Source organism: Lepidochelys kempii, chromosome 11 (assembly GCF_965140285.1).
Source record: "Lepidochelys kempii isolate rLepKem1 chromosome 11, rLepKem1.hap1, whole genome shotgun sequence".
In the NCBI taxonomy this organism is placed as follows: domain Eukaryota; kingdom Metazoa; phylum Chordata; order Testudines; family Cheloniidae; genus Lepidochelys; species Lepidochelys kempii.
Genome location: NC_136390.1, coordinates 28,715,981 through 28,733,062, shown reverse-complemented (window position 1 = coordinate 28,733,062; position 17,082 = coordinate 28,715,981). Strand labels below are relative to the sequence as shown.

The window sequence follows — 17,082 nt, the reverse complement described above, 5'->3', positions numbered from 1 at the left end:
TTTCTCTGTATTTTCCTTCATCCATCAGAAGATAAGATAGATAAGTGACCAAATTCCTTCTGTAATGGAATGTTTATCATGCACCTATTTTTTTTTTTTGTTACATTTCCACAGTTTGTGCTTTGGGTGCTTTGATGTTAATATCTTCGTTTATTAACATTGTTTTTCAGATGGGGCATCCAGGCATGCCGCATTATCCACCTATGGGAATGCACCCGATGGGCCAGAGGCCACCGAACATGCCACCGGTTCCACATGGAATGATGCCTCAGATGATGCCTCCAATGGGAGGACCACCAATGGGGCAGGTAAGGCAGCTTATCTGTGTCTTCCCCTCCTCCTCGTCCCGTCCCCGTCCCCCCGCAAATGATCTGAGAGACAGGTAAGTTTCCCAGAGTTGCTTGGAAATAATAATGTTAATAGTCATTAAAATGTAGTGTTTCTGTAGCATTGTCCATTGGTAATGCAGAAAACACAGTTGTAACAAAAATAATGAAATTGTCTCGTGATTTCAAAATTTAAAATAAAAGGATTCGGTACTTAAATTCACAACTTTTGTTATTGTTAGTTCAGACAGTATTCTATTAGCCTTTCAGGACAAATAAGGTGCATGTAGCAGTGTGCAGTTCTAAAAACCAAAAATCCTGAAAACAAACAAAAAACTCCCCTTTTAATTCTAGCAAGAGACTGTAGTGTCATAATGTTGAAGCTGCAACATTTCTGTTTCTTTGGCTCTGTGCTAAGAAAGTCTTATAACCAGAGATAGAAGAAAATTACAGGAGATGGAGGGAAGAAATATAAAATTATTTGGTGCTATTTTACACTTCTGTAACATACTGTTATTTCTGGTCTGTCAACATGATGCATGTCTTGAAAAATAAACTTGGCCACTCAGTGGCATGTATAAAATTTTGTTGGCAAGTAAAGGGGGGCCTAAACTATACCTTTGTGTATTTTGTAAGCTTTCTATTTTTAACAATGAAAGGTCCTGTCCCTTATTAAGTAAGTTCTGAATTTGAAATAGGGCAGTTCCCTTCCTGAATATGCAGAAATCTCTAGTGTTGCTTCTGGTGAACCTGGCTTTCCTAAACAAAGGCAGAGTCAAATTGACAAGACCAAGGGGTGGGAAGTTGCGGGAACACCCTTCCTACGAACATTGTGAGGAAGCTAAAGCAGATTCAAAGTTACAAGACACCTACTAGTCAGAGGCTGGTATGAAAGATGGCGCCTCCTGTGAAAGGTCCAGGGTCAATTCCATGGTAGGAATTCCATCACCCCCCTTCCCAGAGTATTGGGGCAACCCCTGAATCTTAATGACTGGAGGGTGGCTCACCTACCCTATTAGTAGATGTAGGTCTGAAGGATGTCTGGTACATTTTTCACGCTGCAGTACACAGTATGGCAGTCTGTTATATTGGATACATACCTGCTGCAGAAAGTAATGCAGTTTAAAAAGACAAAGGCAGATGGAGGTGGAGTGATGCAATGTGAAACAGAGTGATTAGGTTGATCATAGGTACATGTTTTACCAATTATGAGCGTTTGTGTTTTTTAAAATAATAAACACACTTGTCAATCCCCTTGTCATCTCTTACCCAAAAGTTTTCAGCCAGAGTCCCATTGCCCTTGTGCCCCCTTCATCCATCATCTTACCCCTTCTGTCCATGTAATGAGCAGTTCCCACATAGTGTAATAAATAAAAAAAGTAAGTAGATGACTTAATCAACAAGCTTCTGGCAGACATTGTGGAAGAAAAGGCTACTGAGGGGATGGCAAAGGGAAAGTAAATGAGGGGAGGTTGACTATATTTTATATATATATATATATATATATATATATATATATATAATGACTATATGGCCTATAAGAATGGGCCAGTAGGCTGGTATTCTGATTCTAAATCTACTAGACTGCAAATGTCGGTCTATTGGCCCATCTCCTTGGATGCTAGGACCATTCCCCTAGCAAATACCAGGTTCTTCTGCTTCTCTCTGAAGCATTCTGGGAGGGGACAGTCTGCAGGTTTGTAAACTCACTTCTCAGGTGCCTTGGTGGACAAGGCCTTTGCTACTCTTTGTGTCAGTGACTCTCTAGGGCTGCCGCCCTACTTAATTCACAAGAAAATCTCCTGGGGCTGAAAATAATTGGGTCTTTTTTCCAACCTTCACTCTGCAAGGGCTCTTTGGGTCTGAGAATAACTGCAGTATTATCTCAAAAAACTACGGTTTTTCAACAGAGAGAGGCTTCAGAGCAATAAGGAATGCTTGAGATTCCTGTAGGTACTTGCGCAAGGGCTTCTAGGAAACTTCACATGTTCGGGATCCCACTTAGTTGGAAGTAGCAGTGGGGCAAGAGTGCTTTCTTCTCCTGCTTCTACAGGATGACGAGGAATAGGAGGGCCGCCTTCCAACTTTTCCTTTCTTCCTCACCCTCCCAAGAAAACCTTGTGGATTGAGGGTGGAGCAGTAGCCCTACCAAATATCTCTCTCTCCACACAAGATGCAAGATGAGGGGAGTGGTAATCTGATGCTCCCTGAAGATACAGGGGGATGGGGTCACTTGGCCAGCCTGCCAAAGTCTATGAAGGTAATGGGGGATGACTGAAACGTAAAGGGGTTGACTTCTCAAGGCCTCTTTGGAGACTGAGTGACAAAATTGTCATCAGCTGAATATGATCAGATTAGCACAGCACTACTATTTGTGCTCTTTGCCACATTTATTTATGGCTTATCAGTTCTTAATGTCAAGAACTAGTGGAAAACTGGGAAAAGCGCAAAATATGAAGGAAATCTTTTAAGAAAATTTTTAAACAGCTTTATAGTGCATCAGTTGGTCACTAACAAGTAACTTATCTATATAAATTTGCTGTGGTTACTGCCTCTTCAAAATAGTCTAAGCATGTACTCCCAGACAAAAATTAGCTTATCAAAATAAAAACTATGGGTCTTTGTTTCATCAGACAGTACATAGATCTGGACTGAAATTTTAACAAATTGTAATAGCCAGTCCACATTACTGTGTTCAAATTGTTTTAAGGGAAGTAGCATGGTTTAAAAGTAACTTACATGGTTTTCATTGATGTTGCATGTTTTTCTAGATGTTTATAACCATTCAAGAACTGGTTGAGAACTCTTCGCTCTTGCTACTTAACTCTTTAATAGCACTATTCATCTTGAAAGATCTTGGCAAACATTAATTCTTATAACACAACTGTGAGGCAGTTACCTCAAGAATTTCTCCTCCTAGCAGACAAGGGAAAGAAGGCATCAAAGTTAAGAGAGTTGTGGAAGATCACAAAGGGGACCAATTTATAGTCTGAATTAGCATTTGTGATACTTAACCGATTTTGTTGTTTGTTGGCCCCCAGATTTTCTGAGAAATCTTTCCTTCTATGTTCCCTGTTCTAGCCTAGGATTCCTATTCTGACGGGCACAGCATTATCAATAGATTACTCGTCTTGTCATTTTAATATTACATATTCTCATGTAATCCAAATAGTGCTGTCTACAATAGATGTCTTAGCTTTCTGCTAATATTTCAGAGCTGAATTGAAATGTATGTTCATCTTCCCTTTAAATTGGGGAGTCTGTTGGAGTGGATTTATGGAAAATCTAGCTATTTCCTATCTTAACATTGTTGCTAGTTTTATGTAGACTTCTACAAACTTCTACTACACTTTCTTTTGTTCTAGGGGATTATTAGACTTGTTTATCAAACAGAATAAGTAGTGAGAGACTGGTACACTATCATAAAAAGTTCATACTTGGTGCTATATATTTTCTCAATTACACTCTACAATAACATTTTAATTGTAGATGCCTGGAATGATGCAGTCAATGATGCCTGGAATGATGATGTCTCATATGTCCCAAGCACATATGCAGCCTACTGTACCGGTAATCTTTAAAACTTGTCTTTTTCACTTTTTAAACTATCTTACCCTGTGTGAACACTATTACTAGCATTTCATAAAGTCTAGTCAAGATTTTGAACTTGTATAAAATTGTGCTAAAAATGTCCTCCTTTGTGTATAAAATTCTGTGAGGAAGAGGTGAATAGTTGAATAAAGCTTCAGAAGACACACACACAAGCAGTCACTTGCATCTTAATGGAGGAGTGATCTGTATTTAATTACTTCCTCAACATGCAAAATATTCTCTCTACCCAGATTTCAATATTGCATATAACTATTGATTTCTTATAACACCAAGCACTTTCTCTTTATACATCTATTGTAACTTTTTAAAAAATAAGGTGTTTAGTACTCATCCAGATTTCCACATTAATAATACACAGCAAAAAATAGGGAAACAATTTTAATTCATTAAATCTCTTAAAAAGATACCAATAACAGAAATATCATTGATTTCTTTCATATTAAGTTGATTATGGATTTATCACTTGGATTGCCCATTATAAGCTTTGGAGGAATTTCAGAGATCTTAGGGAAAAAAATTAAAAAAGCACCGTGGTCAAAAGAGGTTAAAAAGAGAGATCTAGTATGCTAAAATTCAATCCAATTTTAAATATATGAAAATATTATTTCAGTTGGTTTTTGGAGCTCTGACAAATACTTTCATACTATAAAATGATCAGGAATAATATCAGTTAAGTACAACTTACGAATTGTAAACTGTTTACGGATATTTTTAAGGATATGTTATTTCAGAATCTAAACACGACAATATTCTCTGTTTTAAATTAAGATAACTATTTCATTTTCATGCTGTATGGTGGTTGACTTGCTTACATGCTTTGCGATATTTGGGTCAGGATGGAATTTTTCCCTGGGTCATATTGGCAGGTGAAAGAAGCTTTACTCAGAAAAATAAAAAACAAAACCACACTTTTTGTGACCATGCCATAGCATCACTTTAGATCAGCTGGTGTTGGCAGTTTGATTGGATAAAAATTACATCTGGAAGTCTTTTTCCTAGTTCAGATAAATTGAGCTTGAATGTAGTCCTTCTGAAATTTGGAGTCTGGAAATCAGTTGAGTACACTCTCCCATATTATCAAGCAGTTCATTGGTAATTATCATTTGATTTTTTTCATGCTTTGAAAATCTAAAACTATCTATGTTGGGATATCCTTAAAGTGCTTACTTACCTGGGCAGAAAATTAAATAGAACTTTAGATAGTGCAGTTTAATATATATATACTGTTGGTACAATTTTCAAAGGTGCCTAAGTTTCTTAGGGGCCTTAGTCACATTGATGGTAAAAGAGGCTTTCCCTTTAAGTCACTTAGGAATTTTTGAAATTTTTCCCTAGTGCATAAAGCAAGATCAGTTACTCTCAAAGTGATCATTTGGATAACATTGAACTTGATTGCACCAGTATGGGTGTTTTTATTGGATCTACCTTGCTAATCAGTATTATTTAGATGTTCAGTTATCTCTTGTGCAGACTACCTGAAAAAAATCAAGTAACTGAAGGATTGAGTCCAATGAATGGTAAACTTGTGTATCTGTTAAAGCTTTACATAAAAAGATAGAAGTCAAGAAATTCTTAAATCCTTTTAATCCTCTCTTTTCCCCCTTTGTATTTGAGATTTGTACTAACCGTAAAAGAGTGCCAATCAAGGCTCTGGGTACCCATGACAATCTATTAAAAGTATAGCGGACTCAGCTGTTGGTGTATAATGATTAATAGAAATAATAATCCATGGTAGATTTAGTGAATCAATTGTTAAATCCATTTTTCTATTAGTACTAAGTTGACAAAAAAAATGGTGTGGGATAAATCAAGTGATTGCATTACTCATAGTGCTGATGTTGCAGTATGTCTTTATTGACCTAAATCTGAAAAAGTTTATTCAGACATGTACCCAAGGCCCATCTCTTCTTCATGGGTGAAAGCTGATCTATTGCTGTTTGAATCAATGAAGGTTTAAAGTATTACACAGGTGGTGGTATCGGTCACAAACACACCCTCGTGGTTTGTGTCAGGTGTGTTATTTCAGCATTGGAATTAGCTGGTCATCTGCACTGTATATACTGGATGAGTGTTCCATTTGCATGCTGAAGGTCTGTTCTTTGTGAGGTTGGCAAGAGATTCATTGAAATGAATTGGTGACTGTGTGGCCCTTTCAGAAGAGTATCTTGTTATCCTAAATTACTTTCTTTATAGAGCTGGATTTCCCATGTTTATTGTTATATGTGGGGGGGGGGGGATGGAGATCCACATTTAAGTTGATGGAGCATTTTGCTGCTGGAAAAACTTGAACAAGGTGCTTCTTTGAATTGATTATTATGATATTTAGTAACTTATTTTAATATACTGTTTTTAAATAATACGTTGGTTGTTTCTACAGCCAGGAGTAAACAGTATGGACACACAAGTAGGTATGTATACACAATCATTAAATTTTTAAAATCTTTTAATAGACTTGGAATTAATAAATCTAAAAAAAAATGAAGCTTAAGTTTACAAACAATGTAAATTTACCTTTATCCAATTTCCCTTTTATTTATATAAATTCTTTATTAAGTTTAGTTTATAGTGATGTTTTATCTTTCCTAATGTCTTTTTCAGACATGAAAAAGCTTTCAATGGATAGAAAACAAAAGGATAATTTTTATATACCTTAAAACCTTATTTTGTGTCTTGTTAGTTTTCTTTAACATTTTTATATTTGGTTTTATATTATTTTATTTTTTCTCCAAGTATTGTCTGTCATTATGGACCTCTACTCTTAAGATGCTTGGCCTATCTGTATTCCCCTCCAATACCAAACATTCCGACCAAGAGGGTATTTCGGGAACTCCTACCTCCTTCCCATATTCTTCAGGTTGTCCCATATCTGATTTGATGTACATTCTCCAGTAAAAAGATTCTTTCCACCCAATCATGAATAGCACCTTCTTGGGAGCTGAGTTGAACTTAGTGCTCATGAAATTAATGGAATCGCCAATTGATAATCTAGAGCAAAGATGTTTGTGTAAGCTATTCCTCAAAGATTGGATTGCCAGTGTTTAGAATGTCATTATAATGAGTCTGAGAGCCACAAGGATAACCTGTGTTTTCCCTAAGATAGTGTTTAGTTCTGGTGGAACTCATGCTATTAAATTACCCTGTTTTCACCTGATCTGCACTCAGTACTGGGAGAAGATAAATGGCATAGCTTAAGTGTTAAGAGGCCCTTATTTAATACATGGATAGAATTGAGGTCTCTCTGAATCTTCTGGACTATTTGTAATTTCTGATAAATCCAGAGAGATTATTTCTGTTTAGAGGTTGTCTAAATGGATTGAAGAGCACATGCAGGTCTGTGATCTTGTAGCTGTTTCAGTGCTTGATGGTATTGAGGTTCATTCAACCAGGTCTAAAATAGTGTATGCATCAGCCATTCCCAAACATTATTAGTTCATGTACAAAAATTAGTTCTTCCAAAAAAAAAAAAAATGTTGGAAGTGCCGGATGCAAATTTCTCCTTCGGGCACATTTATTTTAGGTCTTAATAGGCTTAATTTAAATATTTATGGACTCACAGTAAAATAAAATTTGAATGAATCTGGTGGAGATCTGCCTGGGGAAGATTAGGAAAGAAGGGAGTTTGGCTGGAGGAGTCCCACTGGAACCTTAGAGAATGTGAGGTTTAGGACTAATTGAGAATTCTTCGCTAAATCTGTTTAATCGGAAAATGCTACTTTGTCAAAGTTCTTTAACTTTTCTGCAAGAATTTATAAGTTTCTCAGGTCCAGGATGGAATATCGGGGGCAGGGAAACCCACTATAGCAGTGGTTCCCAAACTGTGAGAAAGTGAGTCGCTACCCCATTTTAATGCAGTCACCAGGGCTGGCTCAGACTTGTTGGGGACTGGGGCCAAGGCCAGAGCCCGAGCCCCATCACCTGGGACTGAAACCCAAGCCCAAGGGCTTCCACCCTGGGTGGCGGGACTCAGGTTACAGGCCCCCTGCCTGGTGCTGAAGCCCTGGGGCTTTGCCTCCCCACCCCTCCCCCCCACCTGGGATGGTGGGGCTTGGGCTTTTGCCCTGCCACCTGGGACAGCTGGGCTCAGGCTTTGGTTTCCTCTCTTGGGATCACGTAGCTCTAAGTATGTCGACTTCAGCTACGCTATTTTCATAGCTGAAGTTGCATAACTTAGACTGACTTAGCTCGCACCCCATCCCCCCACAGTGTAGACCAGGCCTTAGTAGCATTAGTCTCATTTCACTTTTGTTCAAAAGCTTCAAGTTCCTGTCCAGTTCCCTCTGAGCCAGGGAACTCTGCAAGTCTTGCCACAGCTCCCCTCCACGAAGAGTCTTCCTCACAGGACTTCTCCTCCCCTTTGGAGCCACAGATTCCTTCTTCTCGATTAAGGGTTTCACAGCCCTTCCTTCACAGGGCTATGCATAGAATCAAGCAGGCTTACCCAGCTTCTCCCCAGGGGATTACGCAATTGCTTGCTCTCATAATTGCATGCTTAATACATTTCACTACGCATAGGCGTATAATATTGCATAATATGGCCTTGACAGGGTGCTGCATTGCCCACCCAAATTATTGTCTGAGCCCTTGCCCTCACCCTCATTGGCTTGATGGGTCCATCTCCCCACAGAACAGGGCGAGCAGCACTTCGCCTGTGGGGCTATCCAGGCTGCCACTGGGCATGCAGACTGGGCAGAGGGAGTGATGTGATTATCAGCTTCATTGTAGAAAAAAATGTTTTTGGTGCTGCCTGTAGCCACTGTGCCCTACCAAGGTGGGGCTGCATGGATGGTAGGCTGGCTCTGGAGCAGCAGGGAGAGGTGATGGGGCAGCAAGGCAGCCACGGTGAGGAGGGGCAACAGAAGTGGCAGCATGGAACAATGTAGAGCCCAACCCACAGCATGATGAAAGCATGGCCAGGCAAATGCAGCCCCTACTGGTCTGCAGCATTTTTCACCTGGCTGGCTTGTGTTGGTGGCACAGGCAGCAGTGGCAGCCTGCAATGCTGCTGGCTGGTGGTAGGGGTTGACCTAGTGAGCACAGGGGAAGCCAGGCCACAGGGCTGGTCAGGGATTGGGAATGTGTTCCCATGGGTGGGCCTTCAGGTCCCCAAGCTCTATAGTCTGGGGATGTCTGCCTGCCCCCCACATATGCCAGGATGTGAGCCTCACATTCTTTGAGTATATGCCACACACCTCAGATCTGAGACCTTCCCAAAGTTTGGTTTGTGTCGCTCCCTGAGGGGAAGGAATGCTTCTTGGTCTCCACCACAGGGCAAGCAGGGAGGCCCTGGCAGAGACAGGTCTGTGTGCTGCCACCATCTTCTTTCTGTGTCATGTGGTAGCACCTCCTCAGTGGGTGGTGCTGGTCAGCCTTGGCCAGCACCCAGGGTCACAGCTGTTAAGGGAGATGAGGCCTGCCCCATCTCTACCCCATCTGGAGGAGGAGGGAATGTGTTTGGGAGATGGACGAGGTGTCCCTTTGTCTGTCTGTCTCTTGCGCGCACACATGCACGCAGCCAGGTAGGAGCTCATTGGATGGGGCTAGCTGGAAGAAGACGGGGCTCAGGACTAAGGGTGCTGTGATATTTGTCTGTCATAAGTTATGACCCACCCAAATTTCCATTCCCAACTACACTACTGCTATTAATTGTAAAGGACATAGTAAAATGACAGACATTGAGGACAGATGTAGCATTAAGTAGTTTTGCCAAAAAATACTGGTGGTGTTGTCAACTATGAGAGGAAATCAACAATTGCATGCTACTTGAACAAATCACAAAAGTATTTAAAAAGAGAGGCTTAGCTGCAAGGACAATCTCATAAAATGTAGTGCTTTATTTCAACCTGTGTCAACATAACCACAATTGCTTGGTAAGAGCGGTTGGATGTTGTCCATAGAAACTTAAAAATGTAGGAGCGGAAAGGACTTCGATAGGTCATCTAGTCCAGTCCCCTGCACTGAGGCAGGACTAAGTATTGTTGGAACCATTCCTGACAGGGGTTTGTCTAACCTGATCTTAGAAACCTCCAGTGATGGAGATTCCACATGGAACAAGTTACCAAGGAGGATGTGGAATCTCCATCACTGGAGGTTTCTAAGATCAGGTTAGACAAACCCCTGTCAGGAATGGTTCCAACAATAAGAAAAGGAGGACTTGTGGCACCTTAGAGACTAACCAATTTATTAGAGCATAAGCTTTCGTGAGCTACAGCTCACTTCCTCAGATGCATAATACTTAATAATACATACATAATTCCAACAATACTTAGTCTTGTAATACTGTAATACTTACAGATAGGAATTTTTTCCTAATGTCTAATCTAAATTTCCCTTGCTACAATTTAAGCTCTTTACTTGTCCTATCCTTAGTGTATTTAAAAATACATGAGGTTACATTTTTTTTCTTCATTTCTACTTTCTGTGATTCAGTTACTTTAGTTACCTTGCTTGTGTTTTCATATTTGGAATGAAAGAAAGATACTGTGTATCTGCACACTTTATCTTGCATATTATACAGAGCAAAGATTTACAATATTCTGTTTATTTTTCTTTTTTTATTTCAATCTTGGAGTTTGAAATATGTGATTATCAGCTTCATTGTAGAAAAAAATGTTTTTGGTACCAATTCACTATAAAAAAATTAGTCTTAATTTAAGTAGCCACTATTAAACAACTATTTTTCAGTTTCACAAACCACACATGATGGGTCACTTTAGTGTCACACTTTTTGTTAACTGATGATAAAGATATGGGTTTTTGTGGTTAAAATGTGCTTTTATAAAAACAAAATTCATGAAAACTGTCTTCTATATCTGTCTAAAGAGGCTGCATTAATATAGTGTTGTTCTGTATTAAAACTGTGAAAAAGGAAAAAAAAAAGTACAATTTTGCATAATAATTTTGCATCATTTTTTGTGCACATAATTCCTTGGCGTGTACCCAGCATTACCGCTATCCAGGTTCCCGCCCCACTTCATGATCTTGATCTGAAGACTCACCTTTCTTCCCCTTGTTTCAGGCCCTCTTCCCCCAGGGGTATGTTATGATTCAGGCAGGCTTCCACAGTCAACCAGCTGTTCTGGTTCCCATCCCAAGGAGCCTCTCTCCTGACTTGATGTTCCCCTGTAATTCTCCTTTCAAGGCTGCCACTCCTCCTCCTGGGAGTCACCTGACAGCTAGGTTTTATCATGTTAAGGAGGTAGCCACCTGATTTACATCTGGCCCCATTTCCCAGCTAATCTGCTGCTCCTTTGAATACCGATTTCCTTAAAGGTACTATGTCAAGGAACAGGGGTTTGGCTGACCCTGAGCCCACTTTGCCTTAAAAGGGGACAACAACTGTGTGACCAAATACTACTTCTAACAACTCATGTAGCATTGTGGTACATGTACCACAGTATGGAAATTTTGAAGATTTTTACTGCTACTTAGTCTTCAAGAGTGAAGATCAATAGTGCTTATGCTGGAAGAAGAAAGAAAGGCTATTTGACAGTAATTGTTTTTTCAATTGGGTGGTTGATATGGATTCACACTACTGACCCTCCCTGCTCTCTTTGGAGTCTTTTAATTCAAATTCTGAGGACGTGGCTCAAAGAAAACATTTAAGTACATGCTTGTGTCCGAAGGACTTAAATGGAAATTAAGCACATGCTTAAGTGCTGCCATGAATAGAGTTGTTTTCCCTGAACTGGGACCTGCAGAATGAAAAGTAGATAGTGAGCCATGACTCACAAACACAATAGGCCCGGAACAGCTGGTGCTGCAAGAACGTGTGTAGCCCCAACAGACATTCTTGGCAAAAGAGTTCTGGTTGGATGCCCCTGCATGCTCATTCCAAGGGTTAATCTATCTTCATAATCTTCCTGAACTGGAATTACGGGTAGGTCATTTATCTTTTAGTTTTTATCAAATCTTTTATTTACAGTAAGTCATTTTTTAATTTATAAAAGGCCAGAGGGGAAAAGATGTAATTTAGGAGTGTTTTGCTAGAACACTAGTGTTTCTCATTCTGTTTGTGTTTTTTTTTTTTTTTTTTAAATAGGCACTACACCACCTGGAACACAGGTGAGTAAAAACCAAGGCTTCAGAAAGTTAATAGAAGTACAATGATTGTAAGTCCATGTATGGACATTTAAAGAAAAACCTTATTTGATTCCCACCCCCCCATGTTACTTTTACTAGCACGTTACTTATAAATCAGTTTACATGCTTAGGGATCAATATTTTTTTCTATTAGACTACCAGTCTTTGACTAGTGTTTGAAAACTTTAGTTGCCTCTGAGGAATTTGTACTAGTTTGTCAACCACCACTCTTGCCATTCAGTATTTAGACCTGAATGCCAGGTGTACTGAGCTTCTCTTTGCTCCCATTGAATTTTCTGATTAGAACATAAGAACAGCCTCACTGGGTCAGACCAAAGGTCCATCTAGCCAAGTATCCTATCTTCTGACAGTGGCCAGTGCCAGGTGCTCCAGAGGGAATGAATAGAACAAGTACGGTAATCATTCAGTGATCCATCCCCTGTTGCCCATTTCCAGTTTCTGGCAAAGAGAGGCTAAGGACACCATCCCTGCCCATCCTGGCTAATAGCCATTGATGGACCTGTCCTCCATGAACTTAACTAGTTCTTTTTGGAACCCTGTTATAGTCTTGGCCTTCACAACATCCTCTGGCAAAGAGTTCCACAGGTTGACTGTGGGTTGTGTGAAAAATACTTCCTTTTGTTCTTTTTAAACCTGCAGCCTATTAATTTCATTTGGTGATCCCTACTTCTTGTGTTATGAGGAGTAAATAACACTTCCTTATTTACTTTCTCCACACTAGTCATGATTTTATAGACCTCAATCATATCCTCCCCTTAGTCCTCTCTTTTGCAAGCTGAAAAGTCCCAGTTTTATTAATCTCTCTTGGACTTTTAGGAGAGTGTTTTTCTAGTTCTTCTAGTTCTCAAGACAGCAATCATTAAAATATATCGAAAACAAAGTAAAATAAGATTGTGATAAAACTAATGTAATATTTTTAGGTCATGGAAAATTTTAATGATTTTTAAACCCTGGTATCTTGTGAATTTTGAGGACTGAAATACAGACTCAACGTTAGCCAACTTTGGTTTTGCAAAGCTGAGAAGCATTTTGACATATGGAACCTTAAAACAGGCATACAGTTCCTTAGTGTATTGTTGGGTATTTTTGCGCTGGTGAAGAGCGGAAATTACTCCTTATTTTTAAATCCTCAAATTTCCTATTGATTTAGTTAAATTTAAAAAGGAGAAATTTTCATGTCTGTTTAGTGTTCATGAAACTTTTGTATTGTTAGCTCTGAAGTGTGTAGTCTGTATCAACAGAACAGTATAGCACAATGTCATCTTCACAGTTCCCTGACACAGCCATGTTCAGAACGAGAGAGCGCTTCAGGTTCCATGACTACATTCAATTCAGCTGAGATTACCAACAAGGATCTTCATTAGTGCCAATTATTATAATGTTTTGTCATAAGGGATAGAAAATGTTAGAAAATGTGGCCAGAGTCTACTAATCTGGAAAACACGTGTACCAGTCCATCAGTGTTTCTAGTCCTAACAGGCTCTTTGATCTTAAAGTGTGGGTGTTAACTAATTTTATAACCATCTATTTTGCTGTTATTGAATTAAACTGTTTTTTCAGTACTCTAATAAAAAATTAAATGTTAATATTTGTATCTCTGATACTATTTCTACTCCATGCAAAATCTTCAGAAGGTATTTGGATCCTATGTTTTTTTGACATTTTAAGTAGTTCCTGTTCCCATGTTCAGAAGTTACCACAGTACTATAACTTAATACGAGCAAATATTGGTGTGGAGGGTTAGATGAAGGGAGAGTAAATAATCTGATATTTCTTTCACTTAATTGGTCATTTTAGCTTTTATACAATTGGAAAACTGGGATTACAATCTTTAAAATGTAAGGAACAGGTCTAACTCTAACAACACTCAATAGAGTAGCCACTAAAATTAGGTCAAAATTAAAATGTGGAGGGGAGGCAAGATGGTTATCGATGTGATTTTTTTTTTTTTTTTTTTAGGTCTGATAGCTCATGGATAGGGCCCTACCAAATTCACGGCCATGAAAAATGCATCACGGACCGTGAAATGTGGTCTCCCCCTGTGAAATCTGCTCTTTCATGTGCTTTTACCCTATACTATAAGATTTCACGGGGGAGACTAGCTTTTTTCAAATTGGGAGGTACTGACCCAAAAGGGAGTTGTGGGGGGTGGGGTATCACAAGGTTATTTTAAGGAGTTGTGGCATTGCCACACTTACTTTTGCACTGCCTTCAAAACTGGGAGGCCAGTTAGCAGTGGCTCTTGGTTGCGCACCCAGCTGTGAAGGTAGCAATACCGCAAACACGCCCCCACACACAACTCCTTTTTCGGTCAGGACCCCTACAATTACAACCCTGTGAAATTTCAGACTTAAATAGCTGTAATCATGAAATTTATGATTTTAAAAATCCTGTGATTATGGAACTGACCAAAACGAATTTGGTAGGGCCCTACTCAAAGACCACCACTGCTATAGACAAATGTCTGTACACCAGTGGATTTAGCCTTTTCAGCAGGATTAGTGTGGCACCAGTTCATAACTTAATATAACAATTCCCAGTCTTGGATCATTGTAACTTTCAGTCTCTCGTGATGTACATAGGTGTCATTTAGGAAGTAATTTGAAACTTTGAACTTATTTCATGTAGCATGCTAAACTGCCATCTTATGGAAATGATTTTCAGTCATTATCAACCTAAGTTACATTTAAAAGTGACCTAGATGTCCTGAGCGTGTGTGCGTGTATGTCAGTCAGTCAGTCATTGTCTATCTTGAAGGAGATGCTGTGTTGTAAGTTTTCCTTTTTGATTCTTCATTATACTTTAAAATCATTTACTGTAAACAGGAAATTTGTAAATCTGAATCAGCTTTAGGGTTTGTTTTTTGCTGCTGTTCTGGTGTTTAAAAATTCTTATTGGATATATTTAAAATACATGTTGTTTTTTTAAATTTAAACAAATAAAAGAACTCCGTATACTTTTTTTTTTCCCCTCAGATCACACATCAAATAGTTTGCGCAGCCCAGCAAACCACCACAACCAACAGTTCTATAAATGAAGATCCTTCTAAACAGGTTTCACCAGTTTCTACTTGTTTTTAACTTTTCTAGAGTTTTTTTTATAGAATTCCATTACCATATTTTATTGCTTCTGTTTTATTTTTCCTAGAAATCTATGTGGACTGAACATAAATCACCAGATGGAAGAACTTATTATTATAATACTGAAACAAAACAATCTACATGGGAGAAGCCAGATGATCTCAAAACACCTGCTGAGGTAAACCAAGTTCATTGAAAGATATGGAACAAGTGACTTAAAATAAGTTCAGTGTACTGTCCAGGAGACATGCATTAGAATTTTTATTCCAATGTAATTTATAACTGTAAACACCCTTGCTCCAAAAAGCAAATTTTATCAGTTCTAGATAGACTGTCTATAACTGAATTAGGTAGATTCTTCAAGATACCCATTGATGTGCTTTTGCGATCACAATGTGACTTCAGGTTTAAATTTTGCTGTTTTTCTTCAGGATATTTTCATTGTACGCATTGTGATATGTTTTAAGTTGCTTTTAGGCTTATTTTTGGGTTGTTTTTAGGATATTTTAGCAGTTTTGAAACATCATTGTAATAAGATTTTTAACAAATGTTTTTGCTCTCTGTTAGCAATTGTTATCTAAATGCCCTTGGAAAGAGTACAAATCTGACTCTGGAAAGCCTTATTACTACAATTCCCAAACAAAAGAATCACGTTGGGCAAAACCCAAAGAGCTTGAAGATCTTGAAGGTAACGGTAATGGAAACTGAGCATTTTGTGTATAATGTAAATGTTATTTCTACATGAATTATGGCACTGTTAGTTTAGTGTAGGAATAGTTCTTCCTATTAAAAATTAGAGTGAAATAAAAAAGAGATGCTGGAGCTTTTCCCCAATAATATAAAATTATAACTGAACAGAACTGGTCTGTCTTATTTTAACATTGTTCAAAGTCTCAAAGATTAAATTTAATTCAATGTCATCATATTCAGTGGATTTGAAATAAAAATGGTGTTAGCTATCTTAGTTGAAAAATCAAAATTAAGCACGAAGCTGTGTTTGTAAATGACGTTGATAATCTGTTTCCCTACTGTTCCCGCCAACCATTGCTTCAATACATTATTGTTGGGTAAAGCTAATTTATCAAAGTCAAAACCATGCGTACCTCCAAAGCGCATGGGTGTAAAGCTTTATTTTGAGATTATCTGTTTAATTTTGGGGGCTGGGAGATGATGGGAGGCGGGGAGAAAACCACCATCATCTTTTATTTGCATAAAATCATATTATGACACACAAGAATATAATCTAGGTCTCATTTGGATTTCTTCTTGCTCTTCCACAAAGGTAATGTCATAGTTTGTTCTGGGTGGAGTGTAATGCTGCATTAGTGTTTATTTTGGATGGAGCATGGTCAGTATTTTTGGTAAATCAGAGCCGTGGTGAAGAATATTACAAAATGTTAAAATAATTTTAAGGAAGCTAAGGTAATAGAATAGTACAAATGGGGAGAGTTGAGGGTGGGTGGGGAGGGGGAGGCATTCCAAAGATTAGAGAAGCAGCACTGGTATTTAAAAACTAGATAGGAAAAGATTACTAAAAAGAAAAGATGCAGTTGAGTAAACCCTATTTGTCTGTATTGAAAGTGGCATTGATGCCTGATGAAACTGAAAATATTTACTTCAGTTTGAACAAAAAGAAAAAGTAGTAGATGCAGAAGGTTGTTCAGTAAGATTTTCTGTGTTTTGATGCTTCTAGAATTTCATTTTAATCCAGCTATCTTTTAAATTATTGAAACAAGAATACTAACATCATAAATAACAATAAAAGATTAGCTTGATCTATTTTTATATACCTGAGCAATTTCTTTAAAAAAAATATAGAGAGCAGTAAGTTCTTTCTTTTCCAAACATAAGCTTCTTGTGAACCGTTGCATTTCGAATAAATATTTTCTTCTTTTGCCTCTATAGCGATGATTAAAGCTGAAGAAAACAGGTATGTTTTTAAAAATGCTTTTTTTATTAGATTG

The 17,082-nt window shown here is 38.3% G+C and overlaps 1 protein-coding gene across 9 annotated transcripts in view; it reads left to right on the top strand.

The window, feature by feature from the left end:
• PRPF40A (pre-mRNA processing factor 40A) overlaps positions 1–17,082 on the top strand; it is a 45,828-nt gene that overhangs the window by 2,822 nt on the left and 25,924 nt on the right. For 6 of the 9 annotated variants that reach the window (XM_073305494.2, XM_073305493.2, XM_073305492.2 and 3 more), the window contains exons 2-9: positions 171–308; positions 3,816–3,896; positions 6,316–6,346; positions 11,977–11,999; positions 15,014–15,091; positions 15,186–15,296; positions 15,686–15,812; positions 17,024–17,048. In XM_073305494.2, the coding sequence (XP_073161595.2) occupies positions 171–308; positions 3,816–3,896; positions 6,316–6,346; positions 11,977–11,999; positions 15,014–15,091; positions 15,186–15,296; positions 15,686–15,812; positions 17,024–17,048 (614 nt within the window). The remainder of the gene's footprint in view (positions 1–170; positions 309–3,815; positions 3,897–6,315; positions 6,347–11,976; positions 12,000–15,013; positions 15,092–15,185; positions 15,297–15,685; positions 15,813–17,023; positions 17,049–17,082) is intronic. The other 3 variants (XM_073305496.2, XM_073305491.2, XM_073305495.2) reach the window with 1 other exon arrangement.